Consider the following 28,000-nt stretch of genomic DNA (forward strand, 5'->3'; position numbering starts at 1 on the left):
CCTCCTGTGGTCATGAGTGGTACTTCGGCTGGTTCTGTCCATGAGCTTCCTCTGGTAGATGTGAGTGGGGCTGCGGCTTCTGAGTTTCCTTCCTCAGGTGTCGAGGTTAAGTCGTTAGGTGCTGTTCTATTTAACTCCACCTAGTTCTTTGTTCCTGGCCTCCAGTCAATGTTCCAGTATTGGTCTTGCTCTTTCTGGATCGTTCTTGTGACCTGTCTTCCCTGCATAAGCTAAGTTCTGCTTGTGTTACTTTTGTTTGCTATTTTTTCTGTCCAGCTTGCTATATTGGTTTGTCTTGCTTGCTGGAAGCTCTGGGATGCAGAGGGAGCACCTCCGTACCGTTAGTCGGTGCAGAGGGTCTTTTTGCGCGCTCTGCGTGGTTGTTTGTAGGTTTTTGTGCTGACCGCAAAGCTATCTTTCCTATCCTCGGTCTATTCAGTAAGTCGGGCCTCACTTTGCTAAAATCTATTTCATCTCTGTGTTTGTATTTTCATCTTTACTCACAGTCATTATATGTGGGGGGCTGCCTTTTCCTTTGGGGAATTTCTCTGAGGCAAGGTAGGCTTATTTTTCTATCTTCAGGGCTAGCTAGTTTCTCAGGCTGTGCCGAGGCGCCTAGGTCTGGTCAGGAGCGCTCCACGGCTACTTCTAGTGTGGTGTGATAGGATTAGGGATTGCGGTCAGCAGAGTTCCCACGTCTCAGAGCTCGTCCTATATTATTTGTAACTTTCAGGTCATTTTGTGTGCTCTTAATCACCAGGTCCATTGTGGTTCTAAATCACCAGTTCATAACAGTTACCCCAATGTGCTGTCGAGAACAGTGAGTTTTACCCAAGTGTAAGCAGGAGTGGCCACCAGCTCATAAGTGGACAGTTTTTGTTCTCACTCCCTGTGTTCCAAGTATGCCATTTTTGCCTTTACTAAATCTGCCATTCGGGTCTAGACTCATCATTTAGTGCTAATTTTTATGGTCTTTAGCAAGGGGGCAGAGCTCAAAAGGTAATAATGCACAGCAGCCTAAGGACACGGGTATTCAGGTGACTGGCAGCCTCTGTGGAATGGCAGCCTTCATGAACCGGCGGCCTTCTTTGTCCGGCGGCCTCCTTGGGCCGGCAGCCTCCTTGGGCCGGCAGCCTCCATGAACTGGTAGCCTCCTTGGTCCATCAGACGAGCCTTTCCAGCAGATCTACCTCCTGATGATCAGTTGTTTCATTGACACAATGAGGCTACTCCATAGACGGGAGACAAAGGCCAACGATACACGGTCACCCGTCCGATCACTTCAGAAGAGAATCCACAGGGGCCCGTACACAGGACAGGTAAACGATGACAAATGTCATCTTGGAAAGTTCTTCTGTCCCGGGTCTTGGAGCACATATTACTTGCTCTACCCCACCTTCTTGGGGAATGGAGAGCAGGTCTATGTCTCTCAAGCACTACAGGTCGGGCACCGCTACCAGGCATACCGGCGTTGGCAGACAGAAACAAGCGGCGCCCCAAGTCATTTTCTTCCCATACAGTGGGTGGCATAGTTCATCCATCATAGTCAAGTGTCCATCTTCTTGATGCCGGGGTGGGGATCCTACACCTTCAGCTCCACTTTCAGTGTCCTTGGACTTGGTACTGCTGCTGCTTTTCTGAGTATCTTGTCCAGAACTGGACCACAGACAGGCGGACCCCCCTATCCCGAGTCTATTGTTGTGTGCGGGATTATGGGTGCTCATGGGACAATGTGCACCGTGACATATCAGGGGGACGACGCACAGATCAAACTCAATCCTCCAATATCTGTTTATTTACAAGGCATAAATAGACCATTCACTGCTGACCAGAGCTAAGAAGCATAAAACAATCACAGGAAATGTAAAAGCCAATGTACAGAGTGACACAGAGAACAGGACCCCACCGGGCAGAGGAGCGACGCAGAAAACAGGACCCCACCGGGCAGAGGAGCGACGCAGAAAACAGGACCCCACCGGGCAGAGGAGCGACGCAGAAAACAGGACCCCACCGGGCAGAGGAGCGACGCAGAAAACAGGACCCCACCGGGAAGAGGAGCGACGCAGAAAACAGGACCCCACCGGGCAGAGGAGCGACGCAAACAGGACCCCACCGGGCAGAGGAGTGACGCAGAAAACAGGACCCCACCAGGACAGAGAGCTCAGAGGCTTCACAAATGCCCAGACAGGACTGGATGTCACCTCCCCATGCAGCACATGATCCCGTGTCCTGTCCTCTTGTCACGGACGTGACCCTCTCCTGCTGACCCAAACCCTCACAAATAATAGCAGCAGAGGACTGGTTGGGGGAGCAGAAGCTCCCCAGATAGAAATGTCTGGCAATTTAGGAACTGTGTACTTCTTCCCAAACCATGAGAAAAAACAGGAGCAGCACGTTACATTGAGATGAACGGACTGGAGAGGACATCTCACCCACAGGTGGTAGCAGGACGACCTGGACGGTTCCATGTCTGCTGGAGGACGCCACATCCTGCCCTGACAGATGCTTCCCCAGCCAATCATGGAGGAGACATAATAGAAGTGCACGGTCTTCTCCGGGACCATGGAGGTGACATCATGGAAGTGCACGATCTTCTCCGAGACCATTGAGGTGACATCATGGAAGTGCAAGGTCTTCTCCGGGACCATGAAGGTGACATCATGGAAGTGCATGGTCTTCTCCGGGACCATGGAGGTGACATCATGGAGGTGCACAGTATTACAGGCCACGTTTTCCCTCGAGGGGACCCTCGTCCCTCACGTCAGTCTCTTGATGAAGAGTTTGCTCTGCTGGCTGACGATCAGACAGTCCCCGCTCCAGGCCTGCAGCAATGCCTCTCTGTCGGTTTTGGAAAGGCTCCGGGAACCGAGCCGGAGCTCCTGGAGAAGTGAGGACAGTGCATCCAAGGAGCGGACATTAAAGGGGCCCCGAATACTGCAGCCTGAAAAACAAAAGCACTGGTCAGTACCCAACATTGCTCCCAGCTGCAAGAAGAGCTGGTGTCGCCTCCTACTGGTACCTGCATGAATGGCCACATATACCTCTCTGCTCTGCCCTCTATCAATCCCAGAAGTGAAAGCTGCACAGACAAGTGTTTAGAAAGCGGTCACCGGCATCCAGGGACAGAAACCTGCGAGCAGCCGCGATTCTCTACAGTTCTGGGAATGAGCAGAGGTCGGAGCTCAGGATGCACTGTGCCCACCCGGAGCGAGACCTCGAGGATGATCCAAACAAGTGATGAGAATCCTCAGTGCTATGTGGTGACCGAGCGCTGGGTCTACGTGATGGCATCACCAGTGATCCAGGATGCAGAACAAGCTCCATTAATATAGGAGGGTCTCGAACACGGGGTCCTTAAAAAGCAGGGTGTGCCAATTCAACACAGACCACTGTCAGGAAATAGGAAGAATTTCTTGCTGTCCCAATTACATTTCCGGAACTTTCCACTGCATTCACTGGCACACGCACAAAGCCCTTTGCTGGCACATGCCTGCGTGTAATTCTGTCTCCCTCCACCCACCTCCTATTAGGTTTGTGTAAAGCTTTCCTTCTCACCCCTACCTCAGGAATGTGTGAGTTATCAGAAGCCAGTCCTTTGTCTGAACCATGTGCTTTCTTTGTGTATGAAAGGGTTATTCCAGATGAAATAACTTGACCCCAAATAGTGATATAGGGGTGAAACTTACACTTTGATATGTGCCCCAGCTGAACCACACACCAGTGAGTTTTCTAGGTTCCAGAACCAGCAGAATCCGAGAAATGGATTTTTACTTAACCGAGTCATACAGCCACCCCAAGTTTAGACTTAAATGTAAGCTAATCTCGTGAGAAGATATGTAATACTTTCATCATCCCTCTGTGAGCTTCCCCCCAAGAGTTAAAAACTATTGTTTTTTCATAACTTTCTAAAGGGGTGTATCCAGCCCCTCAGTGATGTCACGACCAGAGGGTATAAGAGACTGAACCTCATTTTAGGAGAGAGTCTTTGCCCTGGAAGTCAGCTACCAGAGGCTGTGCAAATCTGCCCTGATGCATTGAGATGTCTCTCCTCCCCCCCCCCCCTCCCACCACATGGCTTACCACTGTCTGAGATACCCAAGTGTTTTTTCATCTTTAATCCCATTTTATTTGTAATTGTCTGTACATACTATAATTGTCTCATTTTGTAACATCTTTTTATGCTTTTGTAAACACTGCCTATTTCTTCTTGGAGTAAAAGCTATATTTACTAGTTTCGTAGTTTCGTTTTCCTTGCTTTAAAACGTACCCCTCAGTCCTCCAAATTAAGTCATCGCTACTGATTGGGTTGGCTCCTGACCCGCTATTAATCATAAGTAATAGGAGCTGGTGGCAGCAAAGTGTTCTGAGCTTTTGGAGAGACTGGCAGCGACGGAAGGCGTTTGAGAATTGTATTTCCCGCCTGAGACTGGGAGTAATTATATCGCCCTCACTGCAGCATGCCCAATAGCCAGTACATAGCAAGGCAGCCTTTCTGGCGGCTAATTATCCTAGCTGCAGTTCCCTGACTGACCTGAGGGTAAGGGGGGCACCAGAGAGCTGAAAGTTACAAAGTGGAACTGGAAGTGGGATATAATAAATCCCCGAGGAACCAGGGGCAACCAAACACCCCCGGTTCATGACAAGCACGTTCCCCGGACCCACCCCAGATGGGCTCACTGACAAGACTGCTCCTCCTGTGGAGGGCACGTCCCCGATCGCAGAGCTCACCTGTCAAGTTCAGTTCTTGCATTCCTCCGTTTCGCTCCTGGATCCCATTCAGTAGCAAGTAAAATCCTTGTGCCCCAATTTTCGGGTTTCCCGACAGATCGAGCGCGGTCAGAGAGGAGGAGATGGGGAGACATCTGTAGAGAGAGCGCCGGTCAGAGAGGAGCAGATGGGGAGACATCTGTAGAGAGAGCACCGGTCAGAGAGGAGAAGACAGGGAGACATCTGTAGAGAGAGCGCCGGTCAGAGAGGAGAAGACAGGGAGACATCTGTAGAGAGAGCGCCGGTCAAAGAGAAGCAGACGGGGAGATATCTGTAGAGAGAGCGCCGGTCAGAGAGGAGCAGATGGGGAGACATCTGTAGAGAGCGCCGGTCAGAGACGAGCAGATGGGGAGACATCTGTAGAGAGAGCGCCGGTCAGAGAGGAGCAGATGGGGAGACATCTGTAGAGAGAGCGCCGGTCAGAGAGGAGAAGACAGGGAGACATCTGTAGAGAGAGCGCAGGTCAGAGAGAAGCAGATGGGGAGACATCTGTAGAGAGCGCCGGTCAGAGAGAAGATGGGGAGACATCGGTAGAGAGAGCGCAGGTCAGAGAGGAGCAGATGGGGAGACATCTGCAGAGAGCACCCATCAGACAAGAGCAGATGGGGAGACATCTGTAGAGAGCGCCGGTCAGAGAGGAGAAGACGGGGAGACATCGGTAAAGAGAGCGCAGGTCAGAGAGGAGCAGATGGGGAGACATCTGTAGAGAGAGAGCGCCGGTCAGAGAGGAGCAGATGGGGAGATATCTGCAGAGAGCGCCGGTCAGAGAGGAGCAGATGGGGAGACATCTGTAGAGAGCGCCGGTCAGAGAGAAGCAGACGGGGAGATATCTGCAGAGAGCGCCGGTCAGAGAGGAGCAGATGGGGAGACATCTGTAGAGAGCGCAGGTCAGAGAGGAGCAGACTGGGAGACATCTGCAAGAGAGTGCTGGTGTCCACCCGACAGCCCCAATGACAGGAGACCGTTGACTTACCTGGCCAGGTCTCGCACAAACTCATCGCTCAGGTGGTTACAAGAGAGCGTCAGATGGGACAAGGCACAACGGTCCTGCAGGAACAGAGTGTAGGGAGTCAGTGGTGGGCGCAAATCAGAGTGTAGGGGTTGATTGGGGGCGCGGATCACAGTGGGGGTGCACATCACGGTGGAGGGGCACGGATCAAGAGGGGAAGCGCGGATCATGGTGGGGCGCAGATGACTGAGGGGGGTGCGAATCACGGGGAGGGCACGGATCATGGTGGGGGGGCGCGGATCACGGTGAGGCGGGGACAGATCACGAGGGAGAGACGCGGATCACGGTGGGGATGGATCACGGGGGTGGGAGGCGCGGATCACGGTGGGGGGCACGGATCACGAGGGGAAGCGCAGATCATGGTGGGGCGCAGATCACTGAGGGGGGTGCGGATCACGGTGAGGCAGGGACAGATCACGAGGGAGAGACGCAGATCACGGTGGGGACGGATCACGGGGGTGGGAGGCGCGGATCACGGGGGTTGGAGGCACGGATCACGGGGAGGGCACGGATCACGGTGGAGGGGCACAGATCACAGGGGTGGGAGGCACGGATCACGGGGGTGGGAGGCGCGGATCACGGTGGGGGGCACGGATCACGGTGGGGACGGATCACAGGGGTGGGAGGCGCAGATCACGGTGGGAGAGGCGGGGGAGAGACGCAGATCACGGTGGAGGGGTGCAGATCACAGGGGTGGGAGGCACGGATCACGAGATTTATGCTCACCTGAGCAAGGTATCTTATCAGCGGCTCTGTGATCAGAACGTCAGCCGTGACCACTGCACCAAGCTCCAGGCGGGAGACTGTCTCATGTGGGAGGGTCTTCAACACAAGCTCCACCCCTATTGATCCCAGTGGATTGTGGGAGAGAGAGAGGGTCTTCAAATGAACCGCACCTGATGGACAACACAAGATGTGACGGAAATGTCGGAAGTCACCAGAGAAGGGACTGAGCAGCAGATAGAGACCCAGAGGAGAGGAGGGGGATGGAGCTGCAGGACGGCCATGTGCAGGACCTCAGCGCCCACATCACACAGGAAAGCGCCACCGACACTGCCCTCACCCCGACCCTAAGACACACAGCGTTCCTACTGCGACCCCGATATACAACGACATGCCCAGAGTGGGGGTCCGCCGGGGTCAGGATCGAACCTCGGAAGGCGTCGGCCAGGAGGAGGCGGTACTGCTGCAGGAACTTGGCGGACAGCTGGCAAGCCTGCAGCCGCAGGGACCTGAGGACCGGGCAGTGGAGCAGAAGCGATGCCAGCGGCTGTGATAACCCATCACCCAGCGGGTTCATGCTCAAGTCCAACTCCTCAAGGTTCTAGGAGAGCAGACAGGACATGGTTAACAAAGGCTCAACATCATCACCACCATCACCTACAGCCATAATCTCACCTGCAGGGCGCTGTAGTCCGGCGTGCCCGGGGCAGGCACCAGCCTCCTGATGCCCTCATGTGTCAGCCGGTTACAGGACAAGTCGAGGTGGGTGAGGTGGGGCATCGTTACCAGCGTGGACAGCAGCTCCTCAACTTCAGCATCCCCCAAGAGGTTTCCACAGAGATGCAGCTGGCGCAGAGAGCTCTGCAGCTTCAAGGCGCGGAGCAGCGGGCAGAGGTGGCGTCCTGTAAGGGACAGGTGGCAGAGCGACATGGACGAACCGCCGTCCTGCTGCTCCAGAGCCTTATGTACCAGAAGATTCTCCTCTACAAGAAGAGCCACGGGTTAGAGGCCGCCACCCTGGGCAGTGGATATCAGCGGGGAGCAGGGTGCGAGACTTACCCAAGGACAGGCTCTGACAGGCCTTCTTATAGCGGTCAGTGAGGGGCGGCAGATCCCAGGACTGCACCTCGGCCACCACCTGCGGAGATCAGGGTGAGAAGAGTCACCAACCACGATACTGGAGCCACCACTCATCTCCGCAGCACTGCTCTCCTCACAGCTCCCCTCCTAATCGCACCACACTCCTCACCGCTCTCCTCATCACACCGCACTCCTCACCACTCCCCTCCTGATTGCACCGCACTCCTCACAGCTCCCCTCCTAGTCGCTCTGCACTCACCACTCCCCTCCTCACCGCTTTCCTCCTAATCACAATCCTCACCGCTCCCCTCATCACACCACACTCCTCACCACTCCCCTCGTTACACCGCACTCACTACTCCCCTCCTAATCACACTGCACTCCTCTCCTAATCACATCGTACTCCTCACCGCTCCATTTCTAATCAAACCGCACTCCTCACCGCTCCCCTCACTGCTCCCCTTCTAATCACACAGCACTCCTCACTGCTCCCCTCATTACACCACACTCCACACCGCTCCCCTTCTAATCACACCGCACTCCTCACCGCTCCATTTGACTCGCACCGCACTCATCACCATTCCCCTCCTAATCACTCCACACTCCTCCCCTCGTCGCACCACACTCCTCACCGCTCCCCTCGTCACACCACACTCCTCACCGCTCCCCTCCTAATCGCACCGCACTCCTCACCACTCCCCTCCTAATCACACCGCACTCCTCACCGCTCCCCTCACACCACTCCTCACCGCTCCCCTCGTCACACCACACTCCTCACTGCTCCCCTCCTAATCGCACCGCACGCCTCACCGATCCCCTTCTAATCACACCGCACTCCTCACCGATCCCCACACCACACTCCTCACCGCTCCCCTTCTAATCATACCACACCCCTCACCGCTCCTTCCAATCACACCGCACTCCTCACTGCTCCCCTTGTCGCACTGCACTCCTCACCGCTCCCCTCCTAATCACACCGCACTCCTCACCACTCCCCTTCTAATCACACCACACTCCTCACCACTCCCCTTCTAATCACACCACACTCCTCAACGCTCCCCTCGTCGCACCACACTCACCGCTCCCCTTCTAATCGCATCGCACTCCTCACCACTCCCCTTCTAATCGCACTGCACTCCTCACCGCTCCCCTCCTAATCACACCGCACTCCTCACCACTCCCCTTCTAATCACACCGCACTCCTCACCACTCCCCTTCTAATCACACCGCACTCCTCAACGCTCCCCTCCTAATCACACCACATTCCTCACCACTCCCCTTCTAATCACACCGCACTCCTCAACGCTCCCCTCCTAATCGCACCGCACTCCTCACCACTCCCCTTCTAATCGCACCGCACTCCTCACCACTCCCCTTCTAATCACACCGCACTCCTCAACGCTCCCCTCGTCGCACCACACTCACCGCTCCCCTTCTAATCGCATCGCACTCCTCACCACTCCCCTTCTAATCACACCGCACTCCTCAACGCTCCCCTTGTCGCACCACACTCACCGCTCCCCTTCTAATCGCATCGCACTCCTCACCACTCCCCTTCTAATCACACCGCACTCCTCACCGCTCCCCTCCTAATCACACCGCACTCCTCACCACTCCCCTTCTAATCACACCGCACTCCTCAACGCTCCCCTTCTAATCGCATCGCACTCCTCACCACTCCCCTTCTAATCGCACCGCACTCCTCACCGCTCCCCTCCTAATCACACCGCACTCCTCAACGCTCCCCTCGTCGCACCACACTCCTCACCGCTCCCCTTCTAATCGCATCGCACTCCTCACCACTCCCCTCCTAGTTGCACAGCATTCCTTACCACTCCCCTCCTAATGGCACCGCACTCCTGTCACGATAATGTAAAAATGCCATTGTGAGTTTCGTTCTAGAAGGTACCATGGCACAGACACGCTGCAGATTCGACCGCCCTTTCTCCCCCAGTGCATTCGCTGATACAAGAACAAAGCCCTATGGCAGACACACTCTGTGCAACCTGATACCAAAGTGTAGCAGCCCCATTGCGCAGTTTATGGCTTTTAGCAGCAGCAGACAAGTCTCCCTACACTACTCATTCCCCTTCCATCTGGTACTGGTTGAAACTGGTATGAAAAGCCTGAGCTTGTATTGTTCTTTCAAGGTTATATGTATTGGCACCGATCAGGGCTAGAGATATAAGAATTATATATTCTGGACGTCCATCGAGGGATCTAGAACTCCGTGAAATCACTAGAAGCTAAACCCAACGAGTGCATAGTGCGGGTTTTTCAATAAGCGGATCATGTAACTACGCCGAATTTACACTTAAAAGAATCGCCCCGATGTGGTGCACCTCCTGATCATTGTGACTTTCGAATACGAAATTCATACCGCGATGCATAAAAATTGTTTTCGTAATGCTAAGTAAAAGGGGAGGTTTCAGCCTCTAAGTGAGGTCACCACAGGGGTAGTGCCTTGGGCTTAGGCTAGGAAATAAGTGAGGGAAGCAAGCAGTCTTCAGTGTCTTTGTCTGGGGTCTAGCTGCTATACAGGGGTGATGCATCTGGATATATGCTCGTCCCCTTCTCCACAGCACACGGGCGGTCATGAGATAAGATGACATAACGAAATGTAAGTGATTTTTCAATGTTAATCCCAATTTATTTGTAATTGTCTTGTACATACGATAATTGTCTTCTTTATAATATCTTTTTATACTTTGTAAACACTGCCTACCTTTTTTTGAGTAAAATATAAAACTACTAGCTTATCTCTCCTTGCTTTAGAACGAACTGTCACGTCCTCTGAAGTGAATTGCAATACTAATTTGGGTTGGCTCCGGACCCATTAATCGCCCTCGTTGCAGTGTGCCCAATAGCCAGTACATAGCAGGCAGCCTTTCTGGTGACTAATTACCCTAGGTGAAGTACCCTGACTGACCTGAGGGTAAGTGGGGCGCCAGAGAGCTGCAAGTTCCAAAACCGGAACTGGGATATACAGGTCCTTCTCAAAAAATTAGCATATAGTGTTAAATTTCAATATTTACCATAATGTAATGATTACAATTAAACTTTCATATATTATAGATTCATTATCCACCAACTGAAATTTGTCAGGTCTTTTATTGTTTTAATACTGATGATTTTGGCATACAACTCCTGATAACCCAAAAAACCTGTCTCAATAAATTAGCATATCAAGAAAAGGTTCTCTAAACGACCTATTACCCATATCTTCTGAATCAACTAATTAACTCTAAACACATGCAAAAGATACCTGAGGCTTTTATAAACTCCCTGCCTGGTTCATTACTCAAAACCCCCATCATGGGTAAGACTAGCGACCTGACAGATGTCAAGAAGGCCATCATTGACACCCTCAAGCAAGAGGGTAAGACCCAGAAAGAAATTTCTCAACAAATAGGCTGTTCCCAGAGTGCTGTATCAAGGCACCTCAATGGTAAGTCTGTTGGAAGGAAACAATGTGGCAGAAAACGCTGTACAACGAGAAGAGGAGACCGGACCCTGAGGAAGATTGTGGAGAAGGACCGATTCCAGACCTTGGGGAACCTGAGGAAGCAGTGGACTGAGTCTGGTGTGGAAACATCCAGAGCCACCGTGCACAGGCGTGTGCAGGAAATGGGCTACAGGTGCCGCATTCCCCAGGTAAAGCCACTTTTGAACCATAAACAGCGGCAGAGGCGCCTGACCTGGGCTACAGAGAAGCAGCACTGGACTGTTGCTAAGTGGTCCCAAGTACTTTTTTCTGATGAAAGCAAATTTTGCATGTCATTCGGAAATCAAGGTGCCAGAGTCTGGAGGAAGACTGGGGAGAAGGAAATGCCAAAATGCCTGAAGTCCGGTGTCAAGTACCCACAGTCAGTGATGGTGTGGGGTGCCATGTCAGCTGCTGGTGTTGGTCCACTGTGTTTCATCAAGGGCAGGGTCAATGCAGCTAGCTATCAGGAGATTTTGGAGCACTTCATGCTTCCATCGGCTGAAATGCTTTATGGAGATGAAGATTTCATTTTTCAGCACGACCTGGCACCTGCTCACAGTGCCAAAACCACTGGTAAATGGTTTACTGACCATGGTATTACTGTGCTCAATTGGCCTGCCAACTCTCCTGACCTGAACCCCATAGAGAATCTGTGGGATATTGTGAAGAGAAAGTTGAGAGACGCAAGACCCAACACTCTGGATGAGCTTAAGGCCGCTATTGAAGCATCCTGGGCCTCCATAACATCTCAGCAGTGTCACAGGCTGATTGCCTCCATGCCACGCCGCATTGAAGCAGTCATTTCTGCCAAAGGATTCCCCACCAAGTATTGAGTGCATAACTGAACATTATTATTTGATGGTCTTTTTGTTTGTTATTAAAAAACACTTTTATTTGATTGGATGGGTGAAATATGCTAATTTATTGAGACAGGTTTTTTGGGTTATCAGGAGTTGTATGCCAAAATCATCAGTATTAAAACAATAAAAGACCTGACAAATTTCAGTTGGTGGATAATGAATCTGTAATATATGAAAGTTTAATTGTAATCATTACATTATGGTAAATAATGAAAGTTAACACTATATGCTAATTTTTTGAGAAGGACCTGTAGATAAATCCCCTTCAGAAAGAACCAGGGGCAACCAATCAACCCCGCTTCATGACAAATTGGTGAGTGGTGGGGATGATAAAGGTATCCTCCCCGTGATCCCTGACATATTATTGGTGGGATCCCTGAAATACGGTGGGATTCCGTGACAACTCCTCACCGATCCCCTCATCACACCGCACTACTCACCACTCTTTGTCGTACCACACAGCTATCCTCATCGCACAGCACTCCTCTCCCCTCCTTGTTGCACCGCTGCCCTCCTCACACCGCACCCCTACCTTTCTTGTCGTGCGGCACAGCTATCCTCCTCACCGCAATCCTCTCCGCTCCCCTCCTTGTTGCACCGCTGCCCTCACACCACTCCATGTCATACCGCACCACTACCCTTTTTGTCGTACCGCACTACTCTCCTCTCCTTGTTGCACCGCTTCCCTCCTCACACCACTCCCCTCGTCATACAGCGTAGCTATCCTCCTCACCACACTCCTCTCCGCTCCCCTCCTTGTTGCACCGCTGCCCTCCTCACACCACTCCCCTCGTCATACCGCACCACTACCCTCCTTGTCGTACCGCACAGCTATCCTCCTCACCGCACTCCTCTCCCCTTGTTGTTGCACCGCTGCCCTCCTCACACCACTCTCCTCGTCATACCGCACCACTACCCTTCTGGTCGTACCGCACAGCTATCCTCCTCACCGCACTCCTCTCCCCTTGTTGTTGCACCGCTGCCCTCCTCACACCACTCTCCTCGTCATACCGCACCACTGCCCTTCTTGTCGTACCACACAGCTATCCTCCTCACCGCACTCCTCTCCCCTCCTTGTTGCAAAGCTGCCCTCCTAACACCACTCCCCTCGTCATACCGCACCACTACCCTCCTTGTTGTACCGCACAGCTATCCTCCTCACCGCACTCCTCTCCACTCCCCTCCTTGTTGCAAAGCTGCCCTCCTCACACCACTCCCCTCGTCATACTGCACCACTACCCTCCTTGTCGTACCACAAAGCTATCCTCCTCAATGCACCGCTGCCCTCCTCACCACTCCCCTCATCATACCGCACCACTACCCTTCTTGTCGTACCGCACAGCTATCCTCCTCACTGCACCGCTGCCCTCCTCACCACTCCCCTCATCATACTGCACCACTACCCTTCTTGTCGTACCGCACAGCTATCCTCCTCACCACACTCCTTTCCACTCCCCTCGTTGCAAAGCTGCCCTCCTCACACAACTCCCCTCGTCATACCGCACCACTACCCTCCTTGTCGTACCGCACAGCTATCCTCACAGCACTCCTCTCCACTCCCCTCCTTGTTGCAAAGCTGCCCTCCTCACACCACTCCCCTCGTCATACCGCACCACTACCCTTCTTGTCGTACCGCACAGCTATCCTCACCGCACTCCTCTCCACTCCCCTCCTTGTTGCAAAGCTGCCCTCCTCACACCACTCCCCTCATCATACCGCACCACTACCCTTCTTGTCGTACCGCACCCCTATCCTCCTCACTCCTCTCCACTCCCCTCCTTGTTGCAAAGCTGCTCTCATCACACCATTCCCCTCGTCATACCGCAACACTACCCTCCTTGTAGTACCACACAGCTATCCTCCTCACCGCACCGCTGTGCTCATCGCAGCACACTACTCACCTCCTCATTGCTCTGCAGCACATGGAGGATGGGGTCCTGGGCGGCCAGCAGGGCCCCTTCCTTCTTCAGCGTTAGGCGAGGCAGCAGGCCACAGCTCTGGTAGTAGCGCTGAGAGGCCTGCTCCGCCAACCATGACACCTCTCGTGTGGCTCCATCACTGACAAACACCAGGATGATGAGGGTTACAATACATCGGTCACTCTTCTACACTCATCTTCCACCTCTGCTTGCAGTCAGTGAATGGAAACATGGCTCTATGCACTTAAAACCCCCTCTAACTATTTCTGCTCATACAGCTTGTCAAGGTGAAAATATATTTTCTTTATACACTTTTGTACTTTTATATTCTTATGCTGTGAAACAATAATTTTTTTCCCTTTGCTTGCTGATGCAAATGTAACTGTATTTAAGATGGCTGCCAGTATTCACCTTTGCCCTAGTTTTGTTCCTGCTAAGAAGCCAGTTTCGTTTCTGAAGCTAAAGTATCACTTCTGTTGAAATGGAAACCTGAGTGACGTGGAGACAGGAGGATCCACCAGATGACGTCAGAACCAACCAGAAAGACTGAATACTAGACACATATTGCTTAACCCCGCCCATTGCACACCTTCCCCCAATGGACCATATAATGCTGTGTATCAGGAAATAAAGTCAGTTGCTGTGACGTTGCTACACCTTGTAGACACACGAGCATGCACTGAGATTGAACCAGCCTTTGTCTGACTCATTCTTATCCGGTACCAATGCTCTTAATCCAATTTGGAATGACTGGTGAAGGAAGGGTATTGTCGTGACGACCCCGACAAGCTGAGAGCTTGTTACAATGTATTAGTACAGACAAACCTTGGGAGGAGAACACAGAAGCACAGAGCCGTCTCCTGATAGTTTACCTATATGAAACACTAACGACCCTTCAGCTGTATGAGCAATTAATTTTCCGTTCACTAATTGCAAGCAGACATTGCGACAACTGAAGAAACAAGTGACTGAGGAGTTGTCAGACTCCTGTGTGTCCTACCTGTGAGGGACCGGAATAAGGAAGACGTCGCCCTGGACTCGGACCCGCACCCTGATTGGTGGAGGCAAAGAGGGGTTCACAGTCGCGGAGGGGGGCTAGGAAAAAACAAAAAACATCCAGGGCTCGCTGTCACACAAGACATGTTGGGGCAGCGGCTGGACACCGGGGTCAGACAGGCAGACGCGGACAGTACATAGTGCCCTACTATGGCCGGAAATCCTGAGAATCCAGCGAGTGACAATCGGGAATGATCAGCTCCTCAGGGCATGAGTGGCACTGACCGGCGGTGGTGCAAAAGCAGCCAATCAGCGCTGGCAGCTGCACCGTCATCTCCAGGAGCCGCCAGAAGGAGGACGGTACGTGTGCCTCACCTACCTGACACAACCAGATATCGGAGGGTGACGGTATAGGATATGTATGGAGGGTCACCGTGTGGCAGTCGGGGATATCGGCAGATCACCGTGTGGCAGTCGGGGATATCGGCAGGTCACAGTGTGGCGGTCGGGGATATCGGCAGGTCACAGTGTGGCGGTCGGGGATATCAGCAGGTCACAGTGTGGGAGTCGGGGATATTGGCAGGTCACAGTGTGGCGGTCGGGGATATCAGCAGGTCACAGTGTGGGGGTCGGGGATATCCTCAGGTCACAGTGTGGCGGTCGGGGATATCGGCAGGTCACAGTGTGGCGGTCGGGGATATCCTCAGGTCACAGTGTGGCGGTCGGGGATATCGACAGGTCACAGTGTGGAGGTCGGGAATATCGGCAGGTCACAGTGTGGCGGTTAGGGATATTGGCAGGTCACAGTGTGGCGGTTGGGGATATCCTCAGGTCACAGTGTGGCAGTCGGGGATATCGTCAGGTCACAGTGTGGCGGTCGGGGATATAGACAGGTTACGGTGTGGCGGTCGGGGATATCGGCAGGTCATAGTGTGCAGGTTGGGAATATCGGCAGGTCACAGTGTGGGGGTCGGAGATATCAGCAGGTCACGGTGTGGGGGTCGGAGATATCAGCAGGTCACAGTGTGGCGGTCAGATATCAGTAGGTCACAGTGTGGCGGTCAGAGATATCGGCAGGTCACAGTGTGGTACTCGGGGATATCGGCAGGTGACGTGTGGGGGTTGGAGATATCGGCAGCTGACGGTGTGGTGGTTGGGGATGTCGGCAGGGGATGGTTTGGGGTCGGGGATATCGGCAGGTGACGGTCTGGGGGTTGGGGATATCGGCAAGTGACGGTCTGGGGGTTGGGGATATCGGCAGGTGATGGTGTGGTGGTCAGGGATATTGGCAGGTGATGGTGTGGTGGTCCAGGCCATCAGCAGGTGACGGTCCGGTTCATTGTGATACAGGACCACTGCTCATCCCCAGGAGTATACCTCTCACACTACTGTACCTCCACCCTACGTGTACATGGTGACCCACCTGAGCAGAGCCCGGCACAGCTCTGCTTCCACTGTCCTCTGTTGTGCTGTGCGATCTTGTGGCATCCACAACGCGGGGGATGGAGACATTCTGCCCACGGCTTTTCGTGCGCCCCACCACAGCCCTGTCCACAATCTGGGTCAGCTTAGTCTGGCGAGAGCGTTTCCGGGTGAGGGTGTGTGGCCCCGGTTTGTCCCTCTGGGGGGTGGCTTCCTCCTCTTCACTGTACTCTTCAGTCTCTGACACCTGCAGGATGTCTGTAGATTGGTGACTTCTCTTCCTGGAGCGCGAGTCCATCATTAAATCATCTTCTAGCCAATCATCTTCCAGGTAAAGGTGGGAGGGGACCAGCGCCCCTGCGGGAGCTGGGTCCTCGGGGGCGGTCTCAGACTGTGCTAAGCTCTGGCTCAGGAGGCGGGACTTTGCACTGCCAAGGCCTTGCATGGCTTTATGATAGGCGTCTATCCCACCTTTGGAAAGATCGGACCCTTCAGTTCTCTCCTTCCTGATATCTGAATCGGAGGACGACCTCGGAGCTACATGTCGCGGCCTCTTCTTCACCGGCCTCAGCGGTGTCAGCAGCTGCTCAGGCTCCTCTGTGGGCAGAGCCTCCAGGTGGACGTGGGCACTGGAGTGGAGCGGAGGCGAGTGATGTGCAGTGAAGTCCTCGTCCTCCTGGCCGGACTGTCGTGGGCTCTTGGAAGCTCTGCACTCCGGACGACTTCTCACATGAGCCAAGTTTTCCCACTTACCCCCAGAGGAGAGCACTGGGCTCACGAAGAGTGGCTCTGACTGCTCCGCATCAAACAGCATGCTGTCCTGAAGCTCCTGAGCCGACCGAGGAGCGGCGGAGAAAGCTGCAAGAACACGAGTAGACAAGTCACGTGGGGTGGAGAATGGCCATATCCACGGGTCACGCAGGGCGGAGCGCGACCATATACAGTGGGGAAAAAAAGTATTTAGTCAGACACTAACAGTATATACCGTATGGGAATAAACATACTAGAAATAGGAGGAAACCTATATGGCTAAATAGAGCTGTAAGGGGCGCAATAAGTGACAAAAAGAAAGAATATGGAGAATTAAAGGAAGTAGGTAGTGAGGAGGCATTAAATATATAGAAAAAATCAAATAAATTCTGTAAAAAGCAAATCAAGGCAGCAAAGATTGAGACAGAGAGACTCATTGCCAGAGAGAGTAAAAATAATCCTAAAATATTCTTTAACTACATAAATAGTAAGAAACTAAAAAATGATAGTGTTGGCCCCTTAAAAATAGTCTGGGTGAGATGGTGGATGAGGATGAGGAAAAAGCCAATATGCTAAATGACTTTTTTTCATCAGTATTTACACAAGAAAATCCCATGACCGACAAAATGTCTAGTGATAAAAATTCCCAATTAAATATAGTAACATAGTAACATAGTTAGTAAGTCTAAATGTCACCTGCTTAACCCAGCAGGAAGTGCGGCGGCGTCTAAAAATCACTAAAATGGACAAATCTCCGGGCCCGGATGGGATCCACCCTCGAGTACTGCAGGAATTAAGTACAGTCATTGATAGACCATTATTTTTAATCTTTAAAGACTCCATAATAACAGGGTCTGTGCCACAGGACTGGCGTATAGCAAATGTGGTGCCAATGTTCAAAAAGGGGACAAAAACTGAACTCGGAAATGATAGGCCAGTAAGCTTAACCTCTACTGTGGGTAAAATCCTGGAGGGCATTCTAAGGGATGCTATACTGGAGTATCTGAGGAGGAATAACCTCATGACCCAGTATCAGCACGGGTTTACTAGGGACCGTTCATGTCAGACTAATCTGATCAGCTTCTATGAAGAGGTAAGTTCCAGATTGGACCAAGGGAACCCAGTGGATGTAGTGTACATGGACTTTTCAAAAGCTTTTGATACGGTGCCACACAAAAGGTTGATACATAAAATGAGAATAATGGGGATAGGGGAAAATATGTGTAAGTGGGTTGAGAGCTGGCTCAGGGATAGGAAACAAAGGGTGGTTATTAATGGAGCACACTCGGACTGGGTAGCGGTGAGCAGTGGGGTACCACAGGGGTCAGTTTTGGGCCCTCTTCTTTTTAACATATTTATTAATGACCTTGTAGGGGGCATTCAGAGTAGAATTTCAATATTTGAAGATGACACTAAACTCTGCAGGGTAATTAATACAGAGGAGGACAATTTTATATTGCAGGATGATCTATGTAAACTAGAAGCTTGGGCTGATAAATGGCAAATGAGCTTTAATGGGGATAAATGTAAGGTCATGCACTTGGGGAGAAGTAATAAGATGTATAATTATGTGCTTAATTCTAAAACTCTGGGCAAAACCGTCAATGAAAAAGACCTGCGTGTATGGGTGGATGACAAACTCATGTTTAGTGGCCAGTGTCAGGCAGCGGCTACAAAGGCAAATAAAATAATGGGATGCATTAAAAGAGGCATAGATGCTCATGAGGAGAACATCATTTTACCTCTATACAAGTCACTAGTGCGACCACACTTAGAATACTGTGCACAGTTCTGGTCTCCGGTGTATAAGAAAGACATAGCTGAACTGGAGCGGGTGCAGAGAAGAGCGACCAAGGTTATTAGAGGACTGGGGGGTCTGCAATACCAAGATAGGTTATTACACTGGGGGCTATTTAGTTTGGAAAAACGAAGACTAAGGGGTGATCTCATTTTAATGTATAAATATATGAGGGGACAGTACAAAGACCTTTCTGATGATCTTTTTAATCATAGACCTGAAACAGGGACAAGGGGGCATCCTCTGCGTTTGGAGGAAAAAAGGTTTAAGCATAATAACAGACGCGGATTCTTTACTGTAAGAGCAGTGAGACTATGGAACTCTCTGCCGTATGATGTTGTAATGAGTGATTCATTACTTAAATTTAAGAGGGGACTGGATACCTTTCTGAAAAAGTATAATGTTACAGGGTATATACACTAGATTCCTTGATAGGGCGTTGATCCAGGGAACTAGTCTGATTGCCGCATGTGGAGTCGGGAAGGAATTTTTTTCCCCAATGTGGAGCTTACTCTTTGCCACATGGGTTTTTTTTGCCTTCCTCTGGATCAACATGTTAGGGCATGTTAGGTCAGGCTATGGGTTGAACTAGATGGACTTAAAGTCTTCCTTCGACCTTAATAACTATGTAACTATATGTAACTATGTAACTAATTGTGCAAGTTCTCCCACTTAAAAAGATGAGAGAGGCCTGTAATTGACATCATAGGTAGACCACAACTATGAGAGTCAAAATGAGAAAACAAATCCAGAAAATCACCTTCTCTGATTTGGCAAGATTTATTTTGCAAATTATGGTGGAAAATAAGTATTTGGTTGATGGAAGGAGGTTTGCACTCAAAATCTCACGATACATGGCCCCATTCATTCTTTCATGTACATTCATTCATGGTCCCTTTGCAGAGAAACAGCCCCAAAACATGATGTTGCCACCCCCATGCTTCACAGTAGGTATGGTGTTCTTTGGATGCAACTTGGCATTCTGTCTCCTCCAAACATGACGAGTTTTGTTTCTACCGAACATGTTATGATCCGGTGACCTTGGAGCTGCATGAGAACTTTCACTGGAGAAAGTGGCCACTATACTGACCGCAAACCTGAACTTAACATCGCAACTAGAAGTAGCCGTGGAGTGTACCTAACACACCTAGACACCTCGTCACAGCCGGAGGACTAAATACCCCTGAAGATGGAAATTGGAATACTATCTTGCCTCAGAGAAAATCCCCAAAGGATTGACAGCCCCCCCACAAATATTGGCAGTGAGTCGGAGAGGAAAAAACACACACAGGCAGAAAAACAGGATTTAGCACAGGAGGCCACTCTAGCTAGATGGGACAGGATAGGACAGAGTTCTGTGCGGTCAGTATAACACCCTTCAAAATCATCCAAAGCAGAATATACAAAAAAACTTCCTACATCTAACTATAAGATGTAGGAGCGTAAATCTGCAACTCCAGCGAATCCTAAAATCAGAGCAGGAATAAAACTGAAACAAGCACACAGCAGTGTGCCACAGATACAAAAACTAAACACTTATCTTTGCTGAATTTGGCAGCAAGCAGGAGAAGCCAGAAAGTGATCCAACACTTCACAAGGAACATTGACAACTGGCAAGGGCTAAAGGATCCTGCACACCTAAATATTCCAATCAGAATTGTAATCATCCGATACACCTGGCCAGGACTACGAGTCAGAGACAACTGCATTCCCACCTACAACCACTGGAGGGAACCCAAGAGCAGAATTCACAACACGAACAGTTCTAATTTGGTTTCATCAGACCATATGACATTCTCCCAATACTCTTCTGGATAATCCAAAGGCTCTCTAGCAATCTTCAGATGGGCCCGGACATGTACTGGGTTAAGCAGGGGGGCAACGTCTGGCACTGCATGATCGGAGTCCCTGGCGGCATAGTGTGTTATTGATGGTAAAAAATTGAACATATATTCCCTTAAAATTTATCTTTTTAAGAATCCAATATTCAAAAACACCTACCCAGTGAGCAAACTGGTAAGATACCAATACTATAAAAACGACCACAAAAGGTTACAATGACCCTGCAATAAGCCTAGGTGAATGCCTGCCTTGCTGTGGAGCTTGGCACCCTAATGATTAATTTGGCGCCCTCGCTCCCCTAACAATGAAGGTGGGAATACAATATTAATATAGAGAAAAGATGAAAAAAGCAAGAAAAATTATAGAAACGCTTGCAGGTATATTGTAGACCATAAGCTAGAGATGAACACAATATTAGATACACTGATTAGTGCTACAACATCAACAATGCCATCTTCATAGTCACTGCCTAAACCATAGGCCAGATGTAGTTCATGCATTAGCAAAAACACTATGATGCCCCAGTAAGGTCCAGTCCAGGTCCGATGCGTTTCCCCACTGTGACGGTTCATCAGGAGGCCACAATAGTGATATCAGAGATGCCGGATGTCATGATGGAAAAGCATAGCCGGCGGTCAGGAATAACCCTATCAATTAGAAAACACCTATCTGCTGCACCCCCAGGTGGGCGGCGAAATAATGAAACTGGGTCACATGAGCAAATATGCACCTTACATACCCCAATTTATCCGGTCCATCAATAGGTTGTAGCATGTGTCCCAATACCGCGCATAGCCGGAAATACCAGCTGCGCAACCCTCAGCAGCCAGTGCGTGCCACGATGTTCAATGCTATAGCCGCCATATGATGGATTATCCGGCGTGCGTTCCAACAGTCTAAGCGCCTCTCTTCCGGCTACTCAGTGGAACATGCGTCCCAGCTTGTGTCATCTCCAGATCCTAAGACCAAATCATGGGACATAATAAGTATCTGTAACGGGGTCTACCAAGCTGGGGTACCTCTTTCAGTACCACCCCGTGTTTCAGGAGGGCCACTCTGCTTTGGCTGGAGTCTGAATGAAGGACGCTGGCTGGAATTCCTTGGTTACATGGGCGCATATAAAAGATCACTGCTTCTCCACGTATTTCCAGCCTGAAAACACTTTACTCACAGGACACAGAATATATTACACAGATACAGAGGGCAGGCCAATAGAAAAGCGGCAGGCCAGACATACATTACAATAGCCGCAGGTGGCCGGAGCCTGCCGATATTTACTGTGGGAATTACAAAGGTGGGGGGCGGACAAAAGGGGAATATCGTGTTTCCTCTGCCCGGGGGCGCAGCCTGTTGGAAGATGCATTAGGGACATGCATCTCACATGGAACCTATTATACATACATATAACTCAACATATTCTGGGTGCTGAGTGGTTCCGTAACACGTAACCATATCAATTACAAAAATAACGGAAGAGCCTCATCCAATACAAGCCTCCTGGTGATTGTTATTATAGCCAGATACATCTTATTAAACAGGGAGTGATTATGAACAAGATCGAATAAAAATACATATCGCAAGTTCAATGGAACAATACACTCCATCAATGGGGAACATAGAAAAAAAATGTAGTAATATGCAATAAAAGGTTCTAGAGCACCGACACAAAAAAAGCGCCAACCTCCAGCACAGAAATCATGGATTAGATAAAGCATGTGGAGGACAAACATTCGTGTAATCCTTTGCCGGGTTTGAAGGAAGAATAGGACAAAACCAAGAACACGTCCCAACAGTTAAGCATGGTGGGGGGAAACATCATAATTTGGGGGTGTTTTTCTGCAAAAGGAACAGGACGACAGCACTGTATTGATGGGAGATGGTTGGGATCATGTATCGTGAGATTTTGGCCAACAACCTCCTTCCCTCATTAAGAGCATTGAAGATGGGTCGTGGCTGGGTCTTTGAGTCTTCCAGGATGATAGTGACCTGAAACCCACAGCCAGGCCAACTAAGGAGTGGATCCGTAAGAAGCATTTCAAATATCCTGGAGTGGCCTAGCCAGTCTCCAGACCAGATTTTTTTTTACAACAGAGTATTTTTGACCTCACTGTGCTCTTTTTTGTCTTCAAGTTTCTTGGTGGTGTGTGAACAGGTTCCTACAGACTTGTTCAATGTGCAAGTAGCCCATGTGTTTCTGGTTCTATAATTGTTCTTGTTTCTAAAAGACTAGGGAGTCCTCCACTCCTTATGGGTCATTTGCATCAAAGCTGTTCCATCCAGCATGTCCACATGGATATTCCCTCTGAACCCTGCTTATACAGGTACTATACAGATGATCAGGTTTTTACATACATCAGATAGGGATTATATACATTAGTTAGGACTGCTCTATATGGGTATACCTTGACGATTGGTGGAGCAGATTAGAATACATTTTTTTGCAAAAAAACGTATCAACTAAATACCCTGTTTTTTCCATCTTTTGACTAGCACTTGCTTATTACTGTTATTTTTTTACAACAGAGTATTTTTGACCTCACTGTGCTCTTTTGTGTCTTCAAGTTTCTTGGTGGTGTGTGTGAACAGGTTCCTACAGACTTGTTCAATGTGCAAGTAGCCCATGTGTTTCTGGTTCTATAGAAAAAAAACATGTAGTAATATGCAATAAAAGGTTCTAGAGCACCGACACAAAAAAAGCGCCAACCTCCTGCACACAAATCATGGATTAGATAAAGCATGTGGAGGACAAACATTCATGTAATCCTTTGGGGGAAGGGATTGGAGCCTGAAGATCCACTCTGCCTCCCTTCTCTGTAGGATTTTGTCCAGATCCCCCTCGATGATTTTCGGTCTAACCAGTGTGATCATATTAAAGGTGAGGTCTCCTAGGCGTCCGCCATGTACAGGTCCTTCTCAAAAAATTAGCATATAGTGTTAAATTTCATTATTTACCATAATGTAATGATTACAATTAAACTTTCATATATTATAGATTCATTATCCACCAACTGAAATTTGTCAGGTCTTTTATTGTTTTAATACTGATGATTTTGGCATACAACTCCTGATAACCCAAAAAACCTGTCTCAATAAATTAGCATATTTCACCCATCCAATCAAATAAAAGTGTTTTTTAATAACAAACAAAAAAACCAACAAATAATAATGTTCAGTTATGCACTCAATACTTGGTGGGGAATCCTTTGGCAGAAATGACTGCTTCAATGCGGCGTGGCATGGAGGCAATCAGCCTGTGACACTGCTGAGAGGTTATGGAGGCCCAGGATGCTTCAATAGCGGCCTTAAGCTCATCCAGAGTGTTGGGTCTTGCATCTCTCAACTTTCTCTTCACAATATCCCACAGATTCTCTATGGGGTTCAGGTCAGGAGAGTTGGCAGGCCAATTGAGCACAGTAATACCATGGTCAGTAAACCATTTACCAGTGGTTTTGGCACTGTGAGCAGGTGCCAGGTCGTGCTGAAAAATGAAATCTTCATCTCCATAAAGCATTTCAGCCGATGGAAGCATGAAGTGCTCCAAAATCTCCTGATAGCTAGCTGCATTGACCCTGCCCTTGATGAAACACAGTGGACCAACACCAGCAGCTGACATGGCACCCCACACCATCACTGACTGTGGGTACTTGACACTGGACTTCAGGCATTTTGGCATTTCCTTCTCCCCAGTCTTCCTCCAGACTCTGGCACCTTGATTTCCGAATGACATGCAAAATTTGCTTTCATCAGAAAAAAGTACTTGGGACCACTTAGCAACAGTCCAGTGCTGCTTCTCTGTAGCCCAGGTCAGGCGCCTCTGCCGCTGTTTATGGTTCAAAAGTGGCTTTACCTGGGGAATGCGGCACCTGTAGCCCATTTCCTGCACACGCCTGTGCACGGTGGCTCTGGATGTTTCCACACCAGACTCAGTCCACTGCTTCCTCAGGTTCCCCAAGGTCTGGAATCGGTCCTTCTCCACAATCTTCCTCAGGGTCCGGTCTCCTCTTCTCGTTGTACAGCGTTTTCTGCCACATTGTTTCCTTCCAACAGACTTACCATTGAGGTGCCTTGATACAGCACTCTGGGAACAGCCTATTTGTTGAGAAATTTCTTTCTGGGTCTTACCCTCTTGCTTGAGGGTGTCAATGATGGCCTTCTTGACATCTGTCAGGTCGCTAGTCTTACCCATGATGGGGGTTTTGAGTAATGAACCAGGCAGGGAGTTTATAAAAGCCTCAGGTATCTTTTGCATGTGTTTAGAGTTAATTAGTTGATTCAGAAGATTGGGGTAATAGGTCGTTTAGAGAACCTTTTCTTGATATGCTAATTTATTGAGACAGGTTTTTTGGGTTATCAGGAGTTGTATGCCAAAATCATCAGTATTAAAACAATAAAAGACCTGACAAATTTCAGTTGGTGGATAATGAATCTATAATATATGAAAGTTTAATTGTAATCATTACATTATGGTAAATATTGAAATTTAACACTATATGCTAATTTTTTGAGAAGGACCTGTATATCATCCATGTGACGAGCTACCGGCGTATCTCTGTTGTTCCTGATGTCACCAAGGTGCTCGCCCACCCTTACTTCTCGTATAGTTTTACCAACGTAGTCCATAGGGCGGGTACATGCTGCCTTATAGACCAGCCCCATGGGTCTACACTTACCAAAGTCTCGAATGCTGACGGTTTTTCCATTTACAGCACTGCAAAAGGTCTCGCATTGAAACATCATTGCACACCTGGAACAATTGCCACACCTAAAAAAACCCAGGGGCTTCCTGTCCTACTGTGCTCCCAGGTATTTTTTAATATTGGACTATTAAAAACATAAATTTTAAGGGAATATATGTTCACTTTTTTGATTTGATTCCTTTTATGATTTTGGTACGAATATGTTACTGATGGTAGCCTTTGTTACGGTGGTCCCAGTTCTATGCAGATCATTCTCTAGGTCCCCTCTTGGGGTTCTGGGATTTTTGCTCACCATTCTTGTGATCCTACTCTGCACTCATTACCTGTATTAATTGCACCTGTCCACACACTAAATCACACTCCAACCTCTCCACCATGGCCAAGACCAAAGAGCTGTCTAACGACACCAGGGACAAAATTGTAGACCTGAACAAGGCTGTGATGGACTACAGGACAATAGGCAAGCAGCTTGATGAGAAGGCAACAACTGTTGGAATAATTATTACAAAATGAAAGAAACACAAGATGACGGTCAATCTTCCTCGGTCTGGGGCTCCATGCAAGATCTCGCCTCGTGGGATAAGGATGATTCTCAGAAAGCTCAGGAATCAGCCCAGAGCTACACAGGAGGACCTGATCAATGACCTGAAGAGAGCTGGGACCACAGTCTCAAACATTATCCTTAGTAACACAATACACGGTCATGGATTAATATCCTGCAGGGCACGTAAGGTCCCCCTGCTCACACCAGCACATGTCCAGGTCCGTCTGAAGTTCCCCAATGACCATCTGGATGATCCAGAGGAAGCATGGGGGAAGATCATGTGGTCAGAAACCAAAGGAGAACTTTTTAGTTATTAACCCCTTCATGACCCAGCCTATTTTGACCTTAAAGACCTTGCCGTTTTTTGCAATTCTGACCAGTGTCCCTTTATGAGGTAATAACTCAGGAACGCTTCAACGGATCCTAGCGGTTCTGAGACTGTTTTTTCGTGACATATTGGGCTTCATGTTAGTGGTAAATTTAGGTCAATAAATTCTGTGTTTATTTGTGATAAAAACGGAAATTTGGCGAAAATTTTGAAAATTTCGCAATTTTCACATTTTGAATTTTTATTCTGTTAAACCAGAGAGTTATGTGACACAAAATAGTTATTAACATTTCCCACATGTATACTTTACATCAGCACAATTTTGGAAACAAAATTTTTTTTTGCTAGGAAGTTATAAGGGTTAAAATTTGACCAGCGATTTGTCATTTTTACAACGAAATTTACAAAACCATTTTTTTTAGGGACCACCTCACATTTGAAGTCAGTTTGAGGGGTCTAACATAGTAACATAGTTAGTAAGGCCGAAAAAAGACATTTGTCCATCCAGTTCAGCCTATATTCCATCATAATAAATCCCCAGATCTACGTCCTTCTACAGAACCTAATAATTGTATGATACAATATTGTTCTGCTCCAGGAAGACATCCAGGCCTCTCTTGAACCCCTCGACTGAGTTCGCCATCACCACCTCCTCAGGCAAGCAATTCCAGATTCTCACTGCCCTAACAGTAAAGAATCCTCTTCTATGTTGGTGGAAAAACCTTCTCTCCTCCAGACGCAGAGAATGCCCCCTTGTGCCCGTCACCTTCCTTGGTATAAACAGATCCTCAGCGAGATATTTGTATTGTCCCCTTATATACTTATACATGGTTATTAGATCGCCCCTCAGTCGTCTTTTTTCTAGACTAAATAATCCTAATTTCGCTAATCTATCTGGGTATTGTAGTTCTCCCATCCCCTTTATTAATTTTGTTGCCCTCCTTTGTACTCTCTCTAGTTCCATTATATCCTTCCTGAGCACCGGTGCCCAAAACTGGACACAGTACTCCATGTGCGGTCTAACTAGGGATTTGTACAGAGGCAGTATAATGCTCTCATCATGTGTATCCAGACCTCTTTTAATGCACCCCATGATCCTGTTTGCCTTGGCAGCTGCTGCCTGGCACTGGCTGCTCCAGGTAAGTTTATCATTAACTAGGATCCCCAAGTCCTTCTCCCTGTCAGATTTACCCAGTGGTTTCCCGTTCAGTGTGTAATGGTGATATTGATTCCCTCTTCCCATGTGTATAACCTTACATTTATCATTGTTAAACCTCATCTGCCACCTTTCAGCCCAAGTTTCCAACTTATCCAGATCCATCTGTAGCAGAATACTATCTTCTCTTGTATTAACTGCTTTACATAGTTTTGTATCATCTGCAAATATCGATATTTTACTGTGTAAACCTTCTACCAGATCATTAATGAATATGTTGAAGAGAAGAGGTCCCAATACTGACCCCTGCGGTACCCCACTGGTCACAGCGACCCAGTTAGAGACTATACCATTTATAACCACCCTCTGCTTTCTATCACTAAGCCAGTTACTAACCCATTTACACACATTTTCCCCCAGACCAAGCATTCTCATTTTGTGTACCAACCTCTTGTGCGGCACGGTATCAAACGCTTTGGAAAAATCGAGATATACCACGTCCAATGACTCACCGTGGTCCAGCCTATAGCTTACCTCTTCATAAAAACTGATTAGATTGGTTTGACAGGAGCGATTTCTCATAAACCCATGCTGATATGGAGTTAAACAGTTATTCTCATTG

The 28,000-nt window shown here is 49.1% G+C and overlaps 1 protein-coding gene across 3 annotated transcripts in view; it reads right to left on the reverse strand.

Moving 5' to 3' along the window:
• Positions 1 to 1,777: 1,777 nt before the first annotated feature.
• The window catches only part of TONSL (tonsoku like, DNA repair protein), an 82,106-nt gene continuing 55,883 nt past the window's right edge, over positions 1,778 to 28,000 (reverse strand). The window contains exons 17-26 of one of the 3 annotated variants that reach the window (XR_011314154.1): positions 16,265 to 17,121; positions 14,846 to 14,940; positions 13,828 to 13,984; positions 7,559 to 7,637; positions 7,175 to 7,482; positions 6,929 to 7,100; positions 6,503 to 6,672; positions 5,741 to 5,814; positions 4,729 to 4,906; positions 1,778 to 2,941 (exon numbers count right to left, since the gene is read on the reverse strand). Coding sequence is in view for 2 of the 3 variants with exons in the window: in XM_069732139.1 (XP_069588240.1) it covers positions 2,757 to 2,941; positions 4,729 to 4,862; positions 5,741 to 5,814; positions 6,503 to 6,672; positions 6,929 to 7,100; positions 7,175 to 7,482; positions 7,559 to 7,637; positions 13,828 to 13,984; positions 14,846 to 14,940; positions 16,265 to 17,121 (2,231 nt within the window). In the remaining variant the exon portion in view is untranslated. The remainder of the gene's footprint in view (positions 2,942 to 4,728; positions 4,907 to 5,740; positions 5,815 to 6,502; positions 6,673 to 6,928; positions 7,101 to 7,174; positions 7,483 to 7,558; positions 7,638 to 13,827; positions 13,985 to 14,845; positions 14,941 to 16,264; positions 17,122 to 28,000) is intronic. The other 2 variants (XM_069732139.1, XM_069732137.1) reach the window with 2 other exon arrangements.

This window comes from Ranitomeya imitator, chromosome 6 (assembly GCF_032444005.1).
Source record: "Ranitomeya imitator isolate aRanImi1 chromosome 6, aRanImi1.pri, whole genome shotgun sequence".
NCBI lineage: Eukaryota > Metazoa > Chordata > Amphibia > Anura > Dendrobatidae > Ranitomeya > Ranitomeya imitator.